General features: G+C 46.6%; 2 protein-coding genes across 2 annotated transcripts in view; both read left to right on the top strand.

The window, feature by feature from the left end:
- The window catches only part of LOC308381862 (FAS-associated factor 1-like), a gene marked incomplete at its 3' end in the record, with an annotated part of 56,370 nt that extends 46,939 nt beyond the window's left edge, over positions 1-9,431 (top strand). Inside the window, exons 7-8 of the mRNA XM_080859491.1 lie at positions 9,053-9,148; positions 9,254-9,431. Of these exons, the coding sequence (XP_080715617.1) occupies positions 9,053-9,148; positions 9,254-9,431 (274 nt within the window). The remainder of the gene's footprint in view (positions 1-9,052; positions 9,149-9,253) is intronic.
- Positions 9,432-10,092: 661 nt separating this feature from the next.
- faf1 (Fas (TNFRSF6) associated factor 1) overlaps positions 10,093-18,006 on the top strand; it is a 52,250-nt gene continuing 44,336 nt past the window's right edge. Inside the window, exon 1 of the mRNA XM_080833158.1 lies at positions 10,093-10,181. The gene's annotated coding sequence lies outside the window, so the exon portion shown is untranslated. The remainder of the gene's footprint in view (positions 10,182-18,006) is intronic.

The following is an 18,006-nucleotide window of genomic DNA, read 5'->3' as shown; positions in this document are numbered from 1 at the left end:
CTACAGCATGACCTTTAGGTGACGCTTAACCCCAACAACACTCAAACCCAATCACTGGAAGACTGGAAAATTCTAAAACTGACAAACAAAAAAAAACAAAAAAATATTGTATATCGACATGCTTTTCAGTGCCAGATGAAACATTTTTTGTTTTGGTACATCATTCCATATTTAGGTTTCCTCCGGTAGGAGGTAACCTATTGTTATTGTAGGCTTTCCTATTATTATTATGTTGCTGCAATGGGAGTCAATGGCAGCCCCTAGAACCATATGGTAACTTTTTGTGAAATTTGGCACACTCATTAAGGACAGTCCGTTCTTCATTCACACCAAGTTTCATGGCTCTCATTAGACCACTCTAGCGCCACCAACAGGTCAAAGTTGGACTTTTGTAACACACGCAACTTTTGAACCGTATGACCGATTTTCAAAAAGGTACCATTGGATTCCCTGGATCAAGACGAATTAAACCCACCCCATGGCGTCAATTTCCGGTTATACAGATTTTCTGCTATTTCCGGTTTTATCAAAAACCTTTGAAAGCCTACTCCTCCTACAATTTTTGGCAAATCTTCTTCAAAATCACCAGAGATGATCTTCAGACCTAGCCTCACAAAAGTTAATTTTTAGAATTTTGATCCTCACAACCGTTTGTCTGGTACAGCCACTCAAATTCAGCAGAAAAGTCGCCAAACAGGAAGTGAGGTCATATCTTGGCAAATCTTTGACAAATCAACACCAAACTTGATATGTCACTGGAAGACACTACAACATGTTGCCATGTGCAAAGGCAACTTCATATCTTGAAAAATGATTGATATAAAGCAAATTGGATAGATTGTTAACGCTAAAACAATGCTTTACACATCAACAGGTCAAAAAGTGATACTCTGATTGAATCACAAGTTCATGTGAAGACACTTGAGAATGTTTAGAACACAAATCTGAAAAAAAATTGACTGTAAGATGAAAAGTAGATTTTTGGTGAATATTTGAAATACGCATGCTTGGCTAATTGCTAGGGTGTTTCTCAAGTCTGCCTCTCTGCCCCTGCCCCTCTGGTCTTGCGCGCGTGTGCGCTCCAGATTCTCTCTCACACACACACACACACACACACACACACAGGGACAGGGACAGGCTCCTTTGACACGCGCAAGCACACACACACAACATTTAAGGAAATTTAGGGATGACCACACCCCTTCTCACTCTTAGCTTGAAGCCATGGCCCTTGAGGATCTTCAAAGTAATGCATTTGAAATGTAATATCCCATTGGCAAGTCTGCAGCATGGATTTTTCTTTACAGTGACAAATTGTCACAAAAATACATTTTTCCCTGGTTCGCAATGTCTGGAGGAGGAAATCGCCATCGCTGCTTGCAGCTATATTTGTTCTTTCTGTCTTCGGTATAAATCTACAATGTAGAAAATAATAAAATTAAAGAAAACAAACATTTGACTGGTACTGTACGTAAGCAACATTGCGTAAGCAGCTGTATTGAATGATACTGACAATATTTAGGTTATTAGTGCCGATCAACACAGGGTAATTCTGAAGCACCCATATGGCTGTGCTGGGTGGTATCAGGCTATGCATTAGCCTAGCCAGCAGAGGCAGAGTTCCCTCTTCACGTACCCCGCGCGCCGTCTAAACGGCCCCAAATCTGTTTTATCTGAAGACAAATTGGCAAGTGCAGGGCAACATTTGGGCAGGAGGGTTTGTGGTTGTGTAGTGGGCGGGGGGGATGGGGGGGATGTATGCTGATAGCGAGGAGGCAGACCTGCTTCATTCGTGGAGCCCAAATTAAACACAGGATTTGAGAGGCCATGAAATATTCATTGACGCTGGTGCAGGGGGGAGGGAGGGGGTCAGAGACGGGGGGCGAGGGTGTCAGAGAGGGGGGGATGGGGGCAGGATGTAGGCCTGGCACTTACAGTGTTGGAAAGATGCACTACTTCCATCTTATCTATGGGTAATAGTGGATCCCCCTATGGAATAAATAAGGCGCTAAGTCTTTCTGGCTACATTCATTTTATGTGGGAAATTTAATCTGTGTAAATGTAACCTGTTTTTTTTTTTGTCATTTAACACTATAATTCATTGGCATATGTGTCCATCAGCACTGTGCACCATCTAGTGCAGAAAGTATTTGTTGTATTTGTTGTTCTTATTGTTGTTTTTGTTGTTGTGGATACGTGTATTATGAGAGTGCCTTTGTTGTGTGAATGCACAGGGCTTCTCTCTATATAATTACAGGTGTAGGTTACTTTAAACTCAAATGTAAAGTGTAAAAAAAATGTAAAAGTCAGCACAGACAAAGTCAGAGCTGAGTCTAACATGAAGCTTTGTAGTCTGAACACATCCCCCCCCCCTCGATCCATCATATCTGTTTGTGGAGACAGTCCATTGAGTGGGCCAGCCATGTTGTATTAAGACGTTTTCAAGAACACAACAGATCCAAAAGTGAATCTGTACACCAAACACACCCACCCCACCCTCGTCACCCTCGTCTCTCTTCTCCGAGGCCCTCAGTAATCTGTATGGACCCATGCGAAATGGCCCCATTAATTATTCACAGTGGGTAGTCTGCGTGGCGTTAAATGTAACAAGCTCCCCACGGATTGGCAGCAAAGCAACCCCCCCCCCCCCCATCCGCCAGCCCCTCTCCTCACGGAGAAAACAGAAGCCTTTGAAGTCAAACCCAGGCGTCTGCTGCGTGAAAAAAGTTTGCTCCTGTGAACATTAAACAAAACCCTCTGCCGAGGCCGCGGCTGCCAGACAATGACGCAGTGATGAGCCACAGGGCTGGGCCCTAATTGGACGGGTGGATGAGGAGATGGAGTCTATGTGTGACTGACCTAAGTGATATGGTTTGAAATGCAGCTGTGAGAAGCTCTCACTGCCTGCTTCGCTGGGTGAGAGTGTCTGTGTGCCCCTGTGAATCTCTCCCTGCCTCACTGGGTGAGAGTCTGTGTGTGTGTGTGTGTGCCCCTCTGAGCCCCAGGGACTTCAAGCCCTTCCACAGCCTCAGCACCAGAGTTCACCCACACTTTTAGTCTGCAGCATTTTGCCATCGTTTCTCTTGCCTCTGCACTGAAGCCATTTTCTTTACATCACCAGCACTGGTCTCTCTCCCTCTTTCTCTCTCTCTCTCTCTCTCTCTGTCTCTCTCTCCCTCTCTCTCTCCATCTCTCTCTCCATCTCTCTCTCTCTCCCTCCCTCTCTCTCTCCATCTCTTCCTCTCTCATCTCTCCCTCTCTCTCCATCTCTCTCTCCCTCTCTCTATCTCTCTCTCCCTCCCTCTCTCTCTCTCTCGAGCTCTCTCTCTCTCTCCATTTCCCTTTCCCTCTCCCCTCTCTCCCTTTCCCTTTCCCCTCCCCACCCCCCCATTCTCTGATCTTACCCTCAATGTCATCATCTTTGCCGCCGTGCTGTTAGCCATTTCCCACCTTTGCTGCGGCCTCGCCTGCTTCTGGGGCCTGTAATGGTGCTAATTGAGAAGATTAATGGGGCCGGGGCCTGGTGCTTCTGCTCCCCTACAGCCCTCCCACCTCCCCTCCCTAGCAGATGGTCTTGATGAGCACCCACTGTGAGCCCTAAGTGTTTCTGCTGAGCAGGAAGGGCAGCTCGTGGAGACTAGGGAGGCATTGGAGACTGGGAGGCAGTGGAGAGAGGGAGGCAGTGGAGACTGGGCAGGCTGGCTGAGAGGAGGGAGGCAGTGGAGACTGGGCAGGCTGGCTGAGAGGAGGGAGGCAGTGGAGACTGGGGAGGCTGGCTGAGAGGAGGGAGGCAGTGGAGACTGGGGAGGCTGGCTGAGAGGAGGGAGGCAGGCTGAGACTGGGGAGGCTGGCTGAGAGGAGGGAGGCAGTGGAGGCTGGCTGAGAGGAGGGAGGCAGTGGAGACTGGGGAGGCTGGCTGAGAGGAGGGAGGCAGTGGAGACTGGGGAGGCTGGCTGAGAGGAGGGAGAGGGTGGAGGCCAGGGAGGCAGTGGAGACTGGGGAGGCTGGCTGAGAGGAGGGAGGCAGTGGAGACTGGGGAGGCTGGCTGAGAAGAGGGAGAGGGTGGAGGCCAGGGAGGCAGTGGAGACTGGGGAGGCTGGCTGAGAGGAGGGAGGCAGTGGAGACTGGGGAGGCTGGCTGAGAGGAGGGAGAGGGTGGAGGCCAGGGAGGCAGTGGAGACTGGGGAGGCTGGCTGAGAGGAGGGAAGCGGGCCGGGTAGAAGCAGACAGGAGAAGCCCGATTAAACGCTGGTGAAATCTTGCCTCTAACACGTGGTTGTCCTTAAAGGGTTTCCTGGGCGTCCACGGAGATAGATAGATAGATAGATAGATAGGCAGATGCTAGGTTTAGTTTCTCCGTGAATCTGGTGTAATGCCTTTAAATAGCAGAGGTCTTTGATGAGCATTGCATTTACACATTATAGACAATGGGAAGCTCTATGATCTGTTCAAATATGAGCCATTGGGGCCTAGAAATCCAAACACAGTGTTAAGTCATTTTTGAGTGTGATGTTTTTTTTGCATCAAACATGTTGGTGTCTTTTTCAAAAAGCTTTTCACAGTGCTTGACAAGCAAATGGCAAGCTTACATTAAAAAAAAACAGCAACACCATCTTAAAGTTGCCATCTCTTCCCACCCCCCTTACTCTTTCTTCTCTCTCTTTCCCTCCTTCTCCCTCTCTCATTGTCACCCTCGGGCTGCATATGCACGCCTCTGCTGGCCATCTTTCTCCCCTTTGGGTCGTCTTTTGTCTTAGCTGAAATTCAGCCCCTGCTCCCTGCTTGCGCAGATCAATGGAAAGAGAGTCCTGTCCCCTTGTTTGTTTTTGCCAAAGGCTCTGGCTTTGCCTTGTGGCTCCCAGGGAACGTATATCCTACTCTTCCTCCATCTCCCATCTCCCTCTCTCCTTTTCTCTCTCCATCCTATCTGTCTGTCTCCCGCACTCACTCTACCCAGCTCTCTCTCTCTCTCTCTCTCTCTCTGCCATCATTTGGTCTCCATCTGATTGGCATTCCTCGCTCCGAATGCAGGGCTGTTAAGCTGCAGAGTAAATGTTTGCCAGGAAAGTGGCGGGTAGAATAGGGGCTGGCCGACAGGGCCGGGGGCGTCCGTGACCAGACGAGCCGTCCTGGGGATTTCTGCGCTGGGCCCCTCCACTCTTTAAACTCTGCAGCTGGAGAGATGGACGCCTACAGGAGAAGGGTGGGTGGTGGGGGAGAGAGAGAGAGAGAGAGAGAGGGAAAGAAAGAATGATAGAAGCGGTAGAAAGAGTGTGAATAAAAGGCATCTGGTGCTGGAGCGCTTGAGACTGTTTAACAGCAACGTTTTTTTCTCTCTACTCTTTGATTCTTCTCCAGCCAGGGATTACCAGTACTTGGCATTTAGAAAGATTGGATCATTACTGTGTGTGTGTGTGTGTGTGTGTGTGTGTGTGTGTGTGTGTGCGTGTCTCTCTCGTTGACGTCAGTGTAATAGAATATCCTCGCCAGTGTCAAACATGTAAACTTTGCCGTGTTTGTTAAACATACAAATTTTAAAATGCTTCATTTTATGACTCATGGTCATTACGTGGTCCTTGCCGGGCTCGGCGCTCGTGATGCAGTGGGCCAAATGTCACGTAGCGTTTTAATTCATGTCCGAGGAAGACCAGCGCATGACCTCAGATACACCTCTGTGGCATGACCTGTTTATATTATTTATTTTATACATATATTTTTATATATATATTTATTATTCTATATATATATTTACACTTCCTCCTTGTCTGTTGTGGACCACATGTAGTCAGGATCAGATAGTGGGTCGGGATGCAGTTTAGTCATCAGCCTTGTGTGAGAGACTTGGTTTTTCTAAACGGTGTAATTTCGTGATCAGCAGTTAGGTGGCAGCATGAAACTCCTTTCCCAATGTCTCTGGGCATGAGTACTAGGCTGCGGCTTCCTGACTGACACCAATATCATCAATAGGTTTATTTCTTCCTGACTGACGCCAATATCATCAATAGGTTTATTTTATTCCTTAATGACGCCAATATCATCAATAGGTTTATTTCTTCCTGACTGACACCAATATCATCAATAGGTTTATTTCTTCCTGACTGACACCAATACAATCAATAGGTTTATTTTCAAGTGGTTTCATCACCATGTTTGTTAAACACCTTTTTTGACGTATTTGTGAAATACAGTGAAGGATTTGGGCAAAGTATTGAGTTCTTTTGATGTATTTGTGAAATACAGTGAAGGTTTGGGCAAAGGATTGAGTTCTTGTATGGCACACTGTGTCATTCTCCACCCAGCTCCAACACACCGTTTGTGCTATGACTGGAAATGCAAACGTGAATGTAAACATGTCCAAAGAGGCCAAATAAACAGAGTCCCCGGAGAAGCGCTGGCTTAGAAGATGTCATTATCTCATAGATTGCGGCATAGTATAATAAATAATGTCTATCAAGTATTACATTTCCACAACTGAGGGTTGTTCATCCGCCAGAGCTTGTCTCCATTGTGACATTTAAAATCAAATGCCAGCAGAAGCAGAATTTAATAGAATAGAATTTTTTTTGGATGGCAGAGCAAAGTCATATTGCATCACATGCTCCAAGTAATCTTCCAGGACATGTAACAAATGCAAGGCCCTGCCGTCCGTATCGTTGAGAATCTCTCGTTCTTAGATGCTACAATAGTTGAGTTTGAGCTGAAGAGTCCAGTGAAGTGATCGTTGTCACCTAGTAAATGTGACCCTTCTGTGGAGGCCCCTTGAGTAGTGAGTGTTGGCAGAAGGGAGAGTAAATCCTCATGAAGAGGTCAACATCTCTGTGCTTTTGGGGAAATGGCTCACTGTGTCGTCTGTCTCAGTGTGGTCTGTCTCAGTGTGGTCTGTCTCAGTGTCCTCTGTCTCAGTGTCCTCTGTCTCAGTGTCCTCTGTCTCAGTGACGTCTGTCTCAGTGACGTCTGTCTCAGTGACGTCTGTCTCAGTGTGGTCTGTCGTAGTGTGGTCTGTCGTAGTGTCGTCTGTCTAAGTGTCCTCTGTCTCAGTGTCCTCTGTGTGTCTCAGTGTCCTCTGTGTGTCTCAGTGTGGTCTGTCTCAGTCCTGTCTGTCTTTGCGCGTCTGTCTCAGTGTGGTCTGTCTCAGTGTGGTCTGTCTCAGTGTGGTCTGTCTCAGTGTCGTCTGTCTCAGTGTCTTCCGTGTGTCTTAGTGTGGTCTGTCTCAGTGTGGTCTGTCTCAGTGTGGTCTGTCTCAGTGGCAGACATTTGAGGCTCATTTGCACATCCTTTTTCTGACTGAGTAATTTGATTGGTTGAGAGCTACTCCATGATGGCACATGTTTTTATTTATTTAGGCCAAAGAAATGATGATGCCAAAGAAATGATGATGTCATTCTGAGGTTTTCCAAGGGGATACTCATAGAATTTATTTAATGGTGACATAACAGATAAGAATACGCCTCCATGTCACGTCGGGATATGTTTTCAGATTGGAAACTTAACTTTTGGGAGCCCATACAGAGATGATTAAGGAAGAGAAGGTTTCACATTACACACAAACTACCTTGCCAGCATCGTTCAACAATACATCAATACATGAAGCAAAAGAACAAGTTCATACGCTACCAGAGAGCAGGGAATCAAACACCCGTTAGTGATCACATAAGTGAGCAAAGCTAGCATACGTTCATCTGAAGTAGCCATCCATGTTTCAGGTTACTAAAATTCGGAGTCGAGCAACCAGCCGAAACGACACCAAAGCACACCAAAACGCCAGCCGAACTGACATCCTTTTGGCGCAACGCCGTGTATAAGGACTGCAACCACGAGCATAGACTAAACTCTAGTGACCGTTTTTAAGCTGCTGTTGAAGTCAGCGCTGAATTCACAATACATTTAGTAATGTGTTGTGTCAAATGTTGCTGTTTTGTTGGTATCTACAAGCATAGAGAAAATGTGACGTACAGGTTTAGTGCTGTGAAAAGTGAGGTGTATCTGTGCTTGTGAATGAAAAGGCTCTGTGCTGGACTGACGGAAGAACGTCATTAAGTGGGTGTCATAACCGCAGGCGTTTAGGAGAGAGGATGAACTGTGGGGGGTCCCAGAGGAGAGGCTGGCTGCGCCACTCCGCAGGGAAGCAGCTATATGCTGCAGACAGGACCTCCACATTGGCATTAGTTTCTTCTTTCTCCAGGGCTGCTACGACCTTTGACCCCTGGCGCTTCATTACAGATGGACGGCGGTATTTACGCCCGCCTGCCGGTCAGGGCTCTGTGCCCAAATCCCTGTAGCCCTCTGGTCAAACACAGATATTACACTCAGTAATAACAGCAGCCACCCCAACTGACCTCACCCCACTTCATAAAGGACGCCACTGCCAATGTGTGTGTTGGGCCGGTGTCCTTTACCGCAGAGAGAGAGAGAGAGAGAGAGAGAGAGAGAGAGAGAGAGAGAGAGAGAGAGAGAGAGAGAGAGAGAGAGAGAGAGAGAGAGAGAGAGAGAGAGAGAGAGAGAGAGAGAGAGAGAGAGAGAGAGAGAGAGAGAGAGAGAGAGAGAGAGAGAGAGAGAGAGAGAGAGAGAGAGAGAGAGAGAGAGAGAGAGAGAGAGAGAGAGAGAGAGAGAGAGAGAGAGAGAGAGAGAGAGAGAGATGAGAGAGGAAGAGATGGGAGAGAGAGAGAGGGAGGGAGAGAGAGGGAGGGAGAGAGAGAGAGATGGAGAGAGAGAGGGAGAGAGAGATATATATATACACACACGCACACACGCGCGCACACACACATGCACACACACAAACCGACTAGAGAGAAGGAAGACGGATAATCTTAGGCTCCGTTTCAGGAAACTCCTCCTGCTTCCCTTTATAAGGCTGATGCCAAAGAACCATGCATCACAACTTGCAATGCATAATGAGTAAAAGACACAGAGCAGGGCATTTTCATATTCCATGTATTACTGATCCATTAACAGGTGAGGTATCTCCAAATCTTGAATGGCTCCTGTCTCGTCCCTGTCCTCTCTCATCCGTCGCCCGCCCCCTTCTCAGTGTTCCACTTCTTCTGTTTTTACAGTCGCTCCCTGCCGCCCCTCATTTCTGCCCCTGTGGGCACGAGCCCTCGGTCTGGCCCAGGATGTGTCGGGCCCTGCCCTGCCTGGGCCGTGCAAAGGTGGAGAGCGAGGCGAGGATTACGGTGCTGTGTGTGCGAGAGAGAGGGCTTTCGGGGAGAACAATGGAAGGCCGTTTGCTCTGCTTCTGTAACTTGCCCCCGCAGGGGTGGAGAGCATTCTGTGGGGGTAATGCGGCTCAAGCCCCTCGGACCCCCGGCCCCCGGCTCAGCCGCTTGCGCGCCCTGCTTTGATCACCCCCGTCCTGCACACATCAGCCTGGCGTTGGGCTTTAAACCAACAGGCGCTGGCAGGGGGCAGGCCGGGCCAAGCTCAGGCCGCTAACTGTTTAAAAGCACCACAGTGTTGTCAAGTGCAGATACACGGCACCTGAAAGGCCCAAGAGAAATACTGTTCATTTCAGAGTGTGGGGTTGTTGTCCCGGGGCATTAGATGTGGCATCTGCGGAATGCAAACAGTGTTAGGGGATTGCGCTCTGTCTGCTGGGCCTGACGTCCAATTCAATGTGACGACGGTGGTGATTTTGATACAGGGGGGAGAGAGAGAGGGTGGTTGAAGATACGGACTGACGAGGGAATCTGATACAAATCAAGTGTTTCTTGAATGTTTCAAACTATTAAACTCGCAAAATAAAATACACATATACATGTTTTGAGAGACCATGCTTCAGTGATCAGGTATTATTTGCCCCTGTGCTAATTTGGCTGTGTTTCTCTGTGCTAATATGGCTAATATGATTCTCTGTGCTAATATAATTCTCTGTGCTAATATGGCTAATATGATTCTCTGTGCTGATGTGATTCTCTGTGCTAAAAGGGCTGTGATTCTCTGTGCTTATACGGCTGTGTTTCTCTGTGCTAATTTGGCTGTGATTCTTTGCGCTAATATGGCTGATATGATTCTCTGTGCTAATATGGCTGTGATTCTCTGTGCTTATATGGCTGTGTTTACCTGTGCTAATATGGCTGATATGATTCTCTCCCGCAGGTGAAGAGAAACATCTCAGACCTGACGAATATCCCTGTGCGGCACCAACAATGGGACGGCTGGCCTGCCTCTGCCTCCGACGACTCGGTAAGGAGCGATTCATTCTGACTGCACCGCGTGTTTGTTTTACTCAGGAAGTCAGGGAAAATCCCTCCATTTTGCAGTCTCTGCGGTAGTTTAAGGTTAAGGGATTTCTTGGCATAGTGGACATTGAGGCAGTAAAAACAAACCTTTATTTGTCATTGTTGGAGGGGCTGTTCTGATGGAAACCTTTAGAATAAACAGAAACCTTCAGTATATCAACTGTCAATTCAGACATATGGTGTGGAAGACAAGACATCCCGGGAGCTTTAAGACAGTTTATTTTTTTTGTGGAATACATTTTCTGCTCAGTGTAGGAAAGAAGTTGAGATTGACAAAGATCTATTTCCTCTCTTTGTTTATGAGTGTGCTGAGGTTATTATAGAAGTTTCTGGAGAATAACCACCACCTTCTTATTATGTGCTTGAGTATTCATCAGCTTGAAGGGATTCTTAGGTCATTGTTGACAACATGCCTTTTCTGTGAGTAATGAATTATTCAAATACCTCTAAAATACCCTGCTCTCCACCACTACGTATCCATATGGAAAGAAACTATTAAGATATCACCAATACTGAAACCATCTGTCAAACGCAAGATGTTAAACCTAATTAAGATGTTGGAGCAAGTCCCCTCCCCTTGTCCTCTGTGTGTGGACACTAAAGATCACCCAGTGCTGTGTCTCTGACCTCTCCCGCCCGGGTCACAGTCCACCGCCTTTCAGGGAAACAAGAGTGACTGTGATCAGAAGAGGTCCTTGCACTGATCCCTGTGGAACTTCCCCCAACCCCGACCTCCCCCCATATACCCCCATTTCCAATCATGACACCCGAAGATGTTCCCATGCCGATTGCATGGCTCCTTGTCACACACGTCCCCGGAAGCGGAGCCAGCGCTTTCCTTTTCATCTGGCCACTTCTGTGTTTGTATTATTTAAGAAAATGTAATGTGGGTTTGTACGATCATTTCTGATATTTTTTATATCCAAGTCCTATATCCAAAAGAGCTTCTAAACTCTTCTACACAAAACCAGGTTTTGTGTTTTGAAGTATTCAAATGTTGGCAGCTTCCTGTACTGTGTAGGCTAATTTCTAAGAGGGATATCTGTGTACTACACGTCACTGAATGAACCACATTAACCTGCTTTTTCAACTGTTTGGCAAACCTTTGTACAATATACTTCTATTGAATCAATAATTGCCTTCTTTGTGGCCAAATGTACTTCAATCCCGAACTGGTCTTGGTCTGTTTTTGTTTTTGATACAGATCTAAGTGCACTTCAGGCTCCAGGTTGCTTTGTTCACTTGTTGCTAAAAACCACATCAGACCGAGCATCAATTGTTCCACCTTTCCTACCCACAAACTGCCCTCCGCAGTGTCCACAATACCACACTCCCGAGCCCAGCCCATAACCGTGGGGTGATGTTCATGAGTGCATTTGAAAGCTGGCCGGGTGGTCCACACCTGTAGTCTCCTAGTCGCGTGGCACGATCTGGGCCACAGGCTGGCTTTCTTAAGTCTCTGCTTCCTCCTACCCAAGGAAGAGATATTAAAAACATTGGCTTCAATAATGCCCTGGCTTTGGCACTGCCATTTTTTTTATAATGAAATATCTCCCCCTAGCTTTAGATAGAAGCCCCTTTTGCACACCAGCTAAACAGTTGAAGTGCATATCTCATTAACCTTGCCTCGTCCCCGGGGATTTGTACCAATAAACATGACAGGCAGGGCTTAGAATTACATATTCTAGGAGTCAGAATCAGCGCCTTCCCCTCTCTCCTCAGTCATTAGCCTGCCTCCCCTAATCCTGTGCACCCTCACATCTTCTTAAAACGTGATGAACGGGCCAACGAAAAAAGAGCCGCTTTGCCGTCTCATTTTACATTCTAATGCTTGAACACTTAGTCAATATGGGTAGTCATTTTATTTAAAGCAAACAGGTTTATGTATTGCTACCAAGAGCACCAGAGTAAGGTGAATGTTGAATAATAAAGCCTAGAGCGCTTTGGCTGCATCCTGATGTTGGAGCTAGGCTATGCCGCATTAAAATTCTTCTATCGTATGTCTGGATATTGGAGGTTCAACGGTGCGATTTAGCCGGCAGATTTTATGCAGCACAACAACAAGCTAGGGTCACCAGCAAAGGCTAAAGCAATTTTTAAAGTGTGGTCGCTTGAGGGAGATGTCAGATTTGTTTAGGTGAAATCCTCTATTACTCTGGAAATAGTTTTTATTGATCACATAAGCACACTCATCTCCCTGCCTTTGGAGTGCGTGCGTGCGTGCGTGTGTGTGTGTGTGGAGGCGCTCAGAGGCTCTGGCTTGTGGCAGCTTATTTTTCACAGGTCTGTATTTCATCTCCCAGCGTGTTTAGAAACACTGCCATTGACTTATTCCAACAGGGCAACTGCTAATGCAGCGTGGCGACTACAGTTGCACACACATGGGCACAAGTCTCAGTGATGTAAGTTATTCTGTGGAGATGAGTGATGTAAGAGTGCATGCCTAAAAGAAGAAGTGAGCATGCTGTTGAAGACATATAACATCATTTTGAAGGGCATGTGTTTTTTTTTTTTGCTACTTGAAAGCTAAGTTATTGTAAGTTTTTATAAGTTTATTATAAATATGAGTGCCTAAATGTAAGTTTGTGTTGATTATTGTAGACAGGTAGGCTACAGGAGCTCAGTGTTAATGTTAAACCTTTCCCTTTTATCAGTCAGAGGAGCGGTGAAACAGGTGGAAAGGCTGGCTGAGGCTTTGAGCTGCATGAGTTGCAACCACCTTTAGTGCTGTTAATACGGAGTCAAGTTTGTCTGCGTCTGAGCTGAAACTAATACAGATAGCCCTATCATTTAGACGAACACTCTCTATCCGCACACAGTATCTGCAACGATTCGAATCGGGGGTAAAAAGCGAGTAGATTTGAATCGGTACAGATTCACGCAACCTGATGATGTCATTGTCCCACGTGATCACCTCGCAACATCAGCTGAACCCCTATAACAGCAACAACAATTTAAATGTATGACGTGGCTCCTTTTTCGTCACTTACCTTTTTCTACTGTGCTTAGTTGTTTCTATTGGGATAGTGTGCTGCTCTACCTACATAGTTTTTCGTGGTCTTACTTAGCCACGTCATTTTTGAGACCAGCCAGAACACCTGACACAACCGGCATTATTTAATAACTGAATGGGTTGCAATGGCGCAGCGAGTGAGGCAGTGAGTGCAGCACCCCTCTATCTTGCTGCTATTACACGTGAATTTTCCTAACGGCATTTATACAAGTGTATCTCCCATCTACCTAAATCGTTGTGGTTAGAAAAATAACATTGACAATCCACACTAATATATCTGTTTAATCTATTTGCATTAGACCATTGTACAAAACCGCTTTTTGAAAGTGTCAGCAATAGCCTATATGAGCAAATCTGAGGTATTTGTATTATAGACCGAAGGTTTCAAAATGTTAATAAAGAAGAATGCTAAGTTAGCTCTTGTCCTTTCAGACAATGATAGCTAGCATTAACGTCACTTCAGAGTTACATTACGTGAAGGACTGACCCTCAACAATAGCACACATTTGTTGTTATAAAACCATGAAATAGTATTTCCATCAAACCATCAAGGATCCACACCACTTGCATTGTGTCCAGCAGACTCTCCAAGACAACTCACAGACATTTCATGTTGCACATTGCTTTGTTGCATTGTGTCAAACTATTTATTAACAATACAAAATAGAAATCATTTTCGCATAACCTACAGTCTGCTTTGACCACTGATTTTATTAACCACCATAAGGTATTACTGTGCAGATTAAATGTAGGCTATGCGGCTAGGCTAAACGTTGCTAATTGGAGCTTGACTAATGTCCTTGTTTATCCATGTGCGCCTGTCTTTTCCTCTACATTTTTTCAGTTTTTTCAGTTGTCTGTAGCAGCGCTAAAGCGCCACCAACAGGCAGGGGGATGTACTACATCCCAATCGGCTGCGTACGTCTTTACCCAAATATCTCGTTACCAGGCTCCATCCTTACGAAATCAAGAGATTCGATTTGTGTGAAAAATGAACCCGATTCAGTGAATCTAGACTCCGTGTGAAGGGGGCTTTAAAGTCTTCATTTCAAAGGCTTCAGCTGCTGGGCTGACTGCCTCCCAGCCCCCCACTACTAGACACACACACACTCACACACTCACACACTCACACACTCACACACTCACACACTCACACACTCACACACTCACACACTCACACACTCACACACTCACACATACACTCACACATACACACACACATACACACACACATACACACACACATACACACACACACACACACACACACACACACATACTCATGCACCTGGCTGGCTCAATGGCTGTTTGACTGACAGCTGTGGAAGTACCTGTGGGAGTGATTGACAGACCCTAGAACATCCTTATTAAACTCTCCTTTTTTGCGGCGTAATTGCTGACATTTATTCAGTGTTTCATGGTGTTTGCTAATGTATTAAAGATGCTCCGCTCTGGGCCCGGAGGCGGGGCCTGTGCGCCTCCTCGCCTCTTATGGATCCGCGCTGCCGGCGGACCCGTGCCGGCTTATTGGGGCCTGCCAGTTGCCGTGGCGACCAGGCTCAGCACTAAGCCCCGACAGAGCCCCCTGAGTGATTGCAGTCGTCAGGTGACATTCAGTCAGGAGACACAGCGGAGCAGGGCCCGGCTTTCCACTGCTCCTGCTCCTGCTCCTGCTCCTGCTCCTGCTCCTGCTCCTGCTCCTGCTCCTGCTCCTGCTCCTGCTCCTGCTCCTGCTCTCCAGGTTTTTTCCTGGGATGGCCGTTGCCTGTTTGTTCGTCATAATGTCTTACATTTTTAAGTGAATAAAATATTTACTAAGAAATCTTCTACAGAGCTAGATCATTGTGATCAAAGTGTCATGATGATTTTTGAACTGCTACGTTCCACAAACATATTTTGAAAGGAATGCTGTTCCATGTAGCAAGACCAAGCAGGCATTTAATAGGAACAGAATGGTCTTGTTGTGTGGAATTAGTATTGTGTTTTAGTTATTAGATATGAGTAGAGGATTTGAAAAGAGCAGCGTCCTGCAGAGTGAGTGTTGTGGTCAGGTTTTGCCTTTCTGTGTGATCATGTCCCGTTGTCAGATGAGCCCTGTGTGGAGGGTGTGTTTGTGTGTGTGTGTGTGTGTGTGTGTGTGTGTGTGTGTGTGGAGGGTGACGGTGATGAGTAAAGTCTCAGGTTCACTTCAGCCAAGGTCATGGAATGGATGGATTGTAATTTTGGTTATTTATTAGTTTGTGCCAGTTCTTCTGTTATTTCAGCTGAATTGTATTTTCTCATTCCTATCATTGAGATTGACTTTTCCTGCCCTGGAATCTGATCTCTTCAATCTACGTGTTTGCTTGCTTGAGCTTCTATGCGTTTGCAGGGATCTGTGATGCTGATCAAGAGCGACATATCTGCAGAGAAAGAATAGACACAAATGAAATAAGGGCCAACAGGTGTTTAGGGTGGAGCTTGTTTCTTCCTTTCTGCCTTTCTTTCTTTCTTTCTTTCTTCTTTTCCCTCCTGTCTCTTTATGTTTTCCCCTTGTTTCTCAGTCTCTGTTGCCCCCCCCCCTCCTCTCTCTCTCTCTGTGTGTGCATCAAAGAGGAGGGACAAGGTGCTGCAGTGGCTGCCATCCGTGCAGCTGTCAGCGGTAATTATCTCACCCACGCCCAGCCAGAGACCTAATCCAAACACAGCCAGCAACACAAAAAAGAGAGAGAGAAGTAAACGAAAGAGAGAATGAGAGGCAGAGAGAGAGAAAGAAGGAAAGAGAAAGGCTGGGGGAGATGGAGAGTCAGAGAGAAAAACAGAAAGAGATAGAATATTTTTTCTCTCCTACCAAAGCATTCAACAGCCGCTCTTCAATGCAAGTGTTAATTAAACCAATCCAAAGGAGAGAGGATCTACTTGTTTGTGAGATGTTTGGGGGGGGTTGACACCCCGAGGCACTCAGTGGCTTGGTCGAGGGAAGCTGTTCCCCTTTCTGACGTCTGCCAGGGTGGAGGAGGAGGACGAGAAGATGCTGAACAAGTAGAAGAAGAGGGAGAAGGTCAAAGCACAACTGAGTCGCTGAACTTTCAATTTCTTCAGCTCCTTGTCCGTTCTAATCCCTGCCCTGCAACCCCCCCCCCCCCCCCCCCCCTATTCCCTTTGAGACTGAATGTGATGAACTTTTATTTTCACACTTATTGGAGTGCTCAAGGAAAAGCCCCATATTGTGAGAGGTGGTTGGGGGGGTGTCGGGGTGTTGTGAAAATTCTCACGTTTGATTGCAAAGGGGGCGAGGAGCAAAGCACCGCTGAATTCCCTCACATCGCGGCAAGCTCAGCTCTCGCCTCCGGCTAAGTAAACTCCAGCAGCCACTAGACTGATGAGAAGTGCTCCATGAGTGGCAATTAGGCCCGCATTGAACTGCTTCTCCCTGGAAGCTGCCATTGTTACCCAGAGTGCGGTACCGTGTGCAGCGCAGTGTTCTTGTCACCTCAGGCAAATTGTGCTGAAATTGTGTAGTTAGTTTTTTGTGTACAGAATAAATTGAGTTCTTTGGTGTCTGTTTTCTTAGTCTTAGTGATGTATATGATTAGATCACTGTTTCTGAGTTGCCTGTGGATATATGGGGTTGTTAATTAGGGAAATGTATTCGATGAAAAAGCCTTTCTCCGTCGGACGAAAGGTCCTTTCCCCTTCCCTGTCAAACATGCAGGGATACTTCAGCTTTGTCTCCAGTCAATTGCCTTAGCAGATTTTAGCAGCAAGGAACAATGGAAGGCAATTCTGCAAAGTGTTCTCCCTTGGTGTTCCAATGCACTTGAGAAATCCACCCCAATCTCTCTCTCTCTCTCTCTCTCTCTCTCTCTCTCTCTCTCTCTCTCTCTCTCTCTCTCTCTCTCTCTCACTGAAAGTCTGAAGAAAAACAATCTGTCATCTCTCAATCTGTCATCTCTCATATGTGTGGGCCTTGATACAGCAGAGTCAGTAAGGGACGTCTGTTGTAGTCAATAGAGAGATAGCAGTGTAACCTCACTGCTTTCGGCCCGCGTTTCCATCAATCCATCACTCTCAGATGTGGCTACAGACCCTCGAGTTGTCCCCCTTTCAGCCGGTTTGATAGTGTGCCTGTTGGACTTTGATGGTCTAGTTGTCATTCAGAAGGGTCACTTAGCAGTAGCAGTATTTGAAGAGCTGAAGGTGCCCCTGGCACTGACGGAACTCTTCACGGTCAGCTGATCTCTGCTGCACCTAAAGTGTGTGAAGCGCCACTTAAGGAGATGTGGGAAAACCTGCTGTGGTCAATCTGCTTTTGAAGCCCAGTCACCGTGCCCTGTAATCGGCTCCGCAGTCAACAATTACCAGCTGCCCTTTGTTTGGCCTGCATTGTTGCCCCCGTGACCACTGGATGTCAGAGCCTTATCCTCTCATTCACACAGGTGTCAGTCATGCCCTTAGCGTCGTCTTCAGTGTCTTCAGTGTCCTCAGCGCTTCCCTCTCCAGTCAGGATTGGTTTGCGATTCATTAACAGTTTAAAGGTGCAGTCCTTGATTCTAAGCCACTCTACTTTTTTGTCAAATTCAATGAATTCTCCTCACATTCCTCTAGCTGTCCATCCAGTGTAGGCAGCTCGTTTACAGTCTTGGCTCTATAAATGGGATGCTAACCGAGACGTACACAGTTCCAGCCAATCAGTGCTTAGGTACAGGGCACAGAAGGTAGTGGGGTAATTTAAAGTAACTTTATGCAACAATTTGACACAGGTATGGTTTTATAG

This window comes from Sprattus sprattus (assembly GCF_963457725.1).
Source record: "Sprattus sprattus genome assembly, chromosome: 2".
Classification (NCBI taxonomy): Eukaryota; Metazoa; Chordata; class Actinopteri; order Clupeiformes; family Clupeidae; genus Sprattus; species Sprattus sprattus.
The sequence above is the reverse complement of the archived record's forward strand: the minus strand, read 5'-3'. Positions and strand labels throughout refer to the sequence as shown.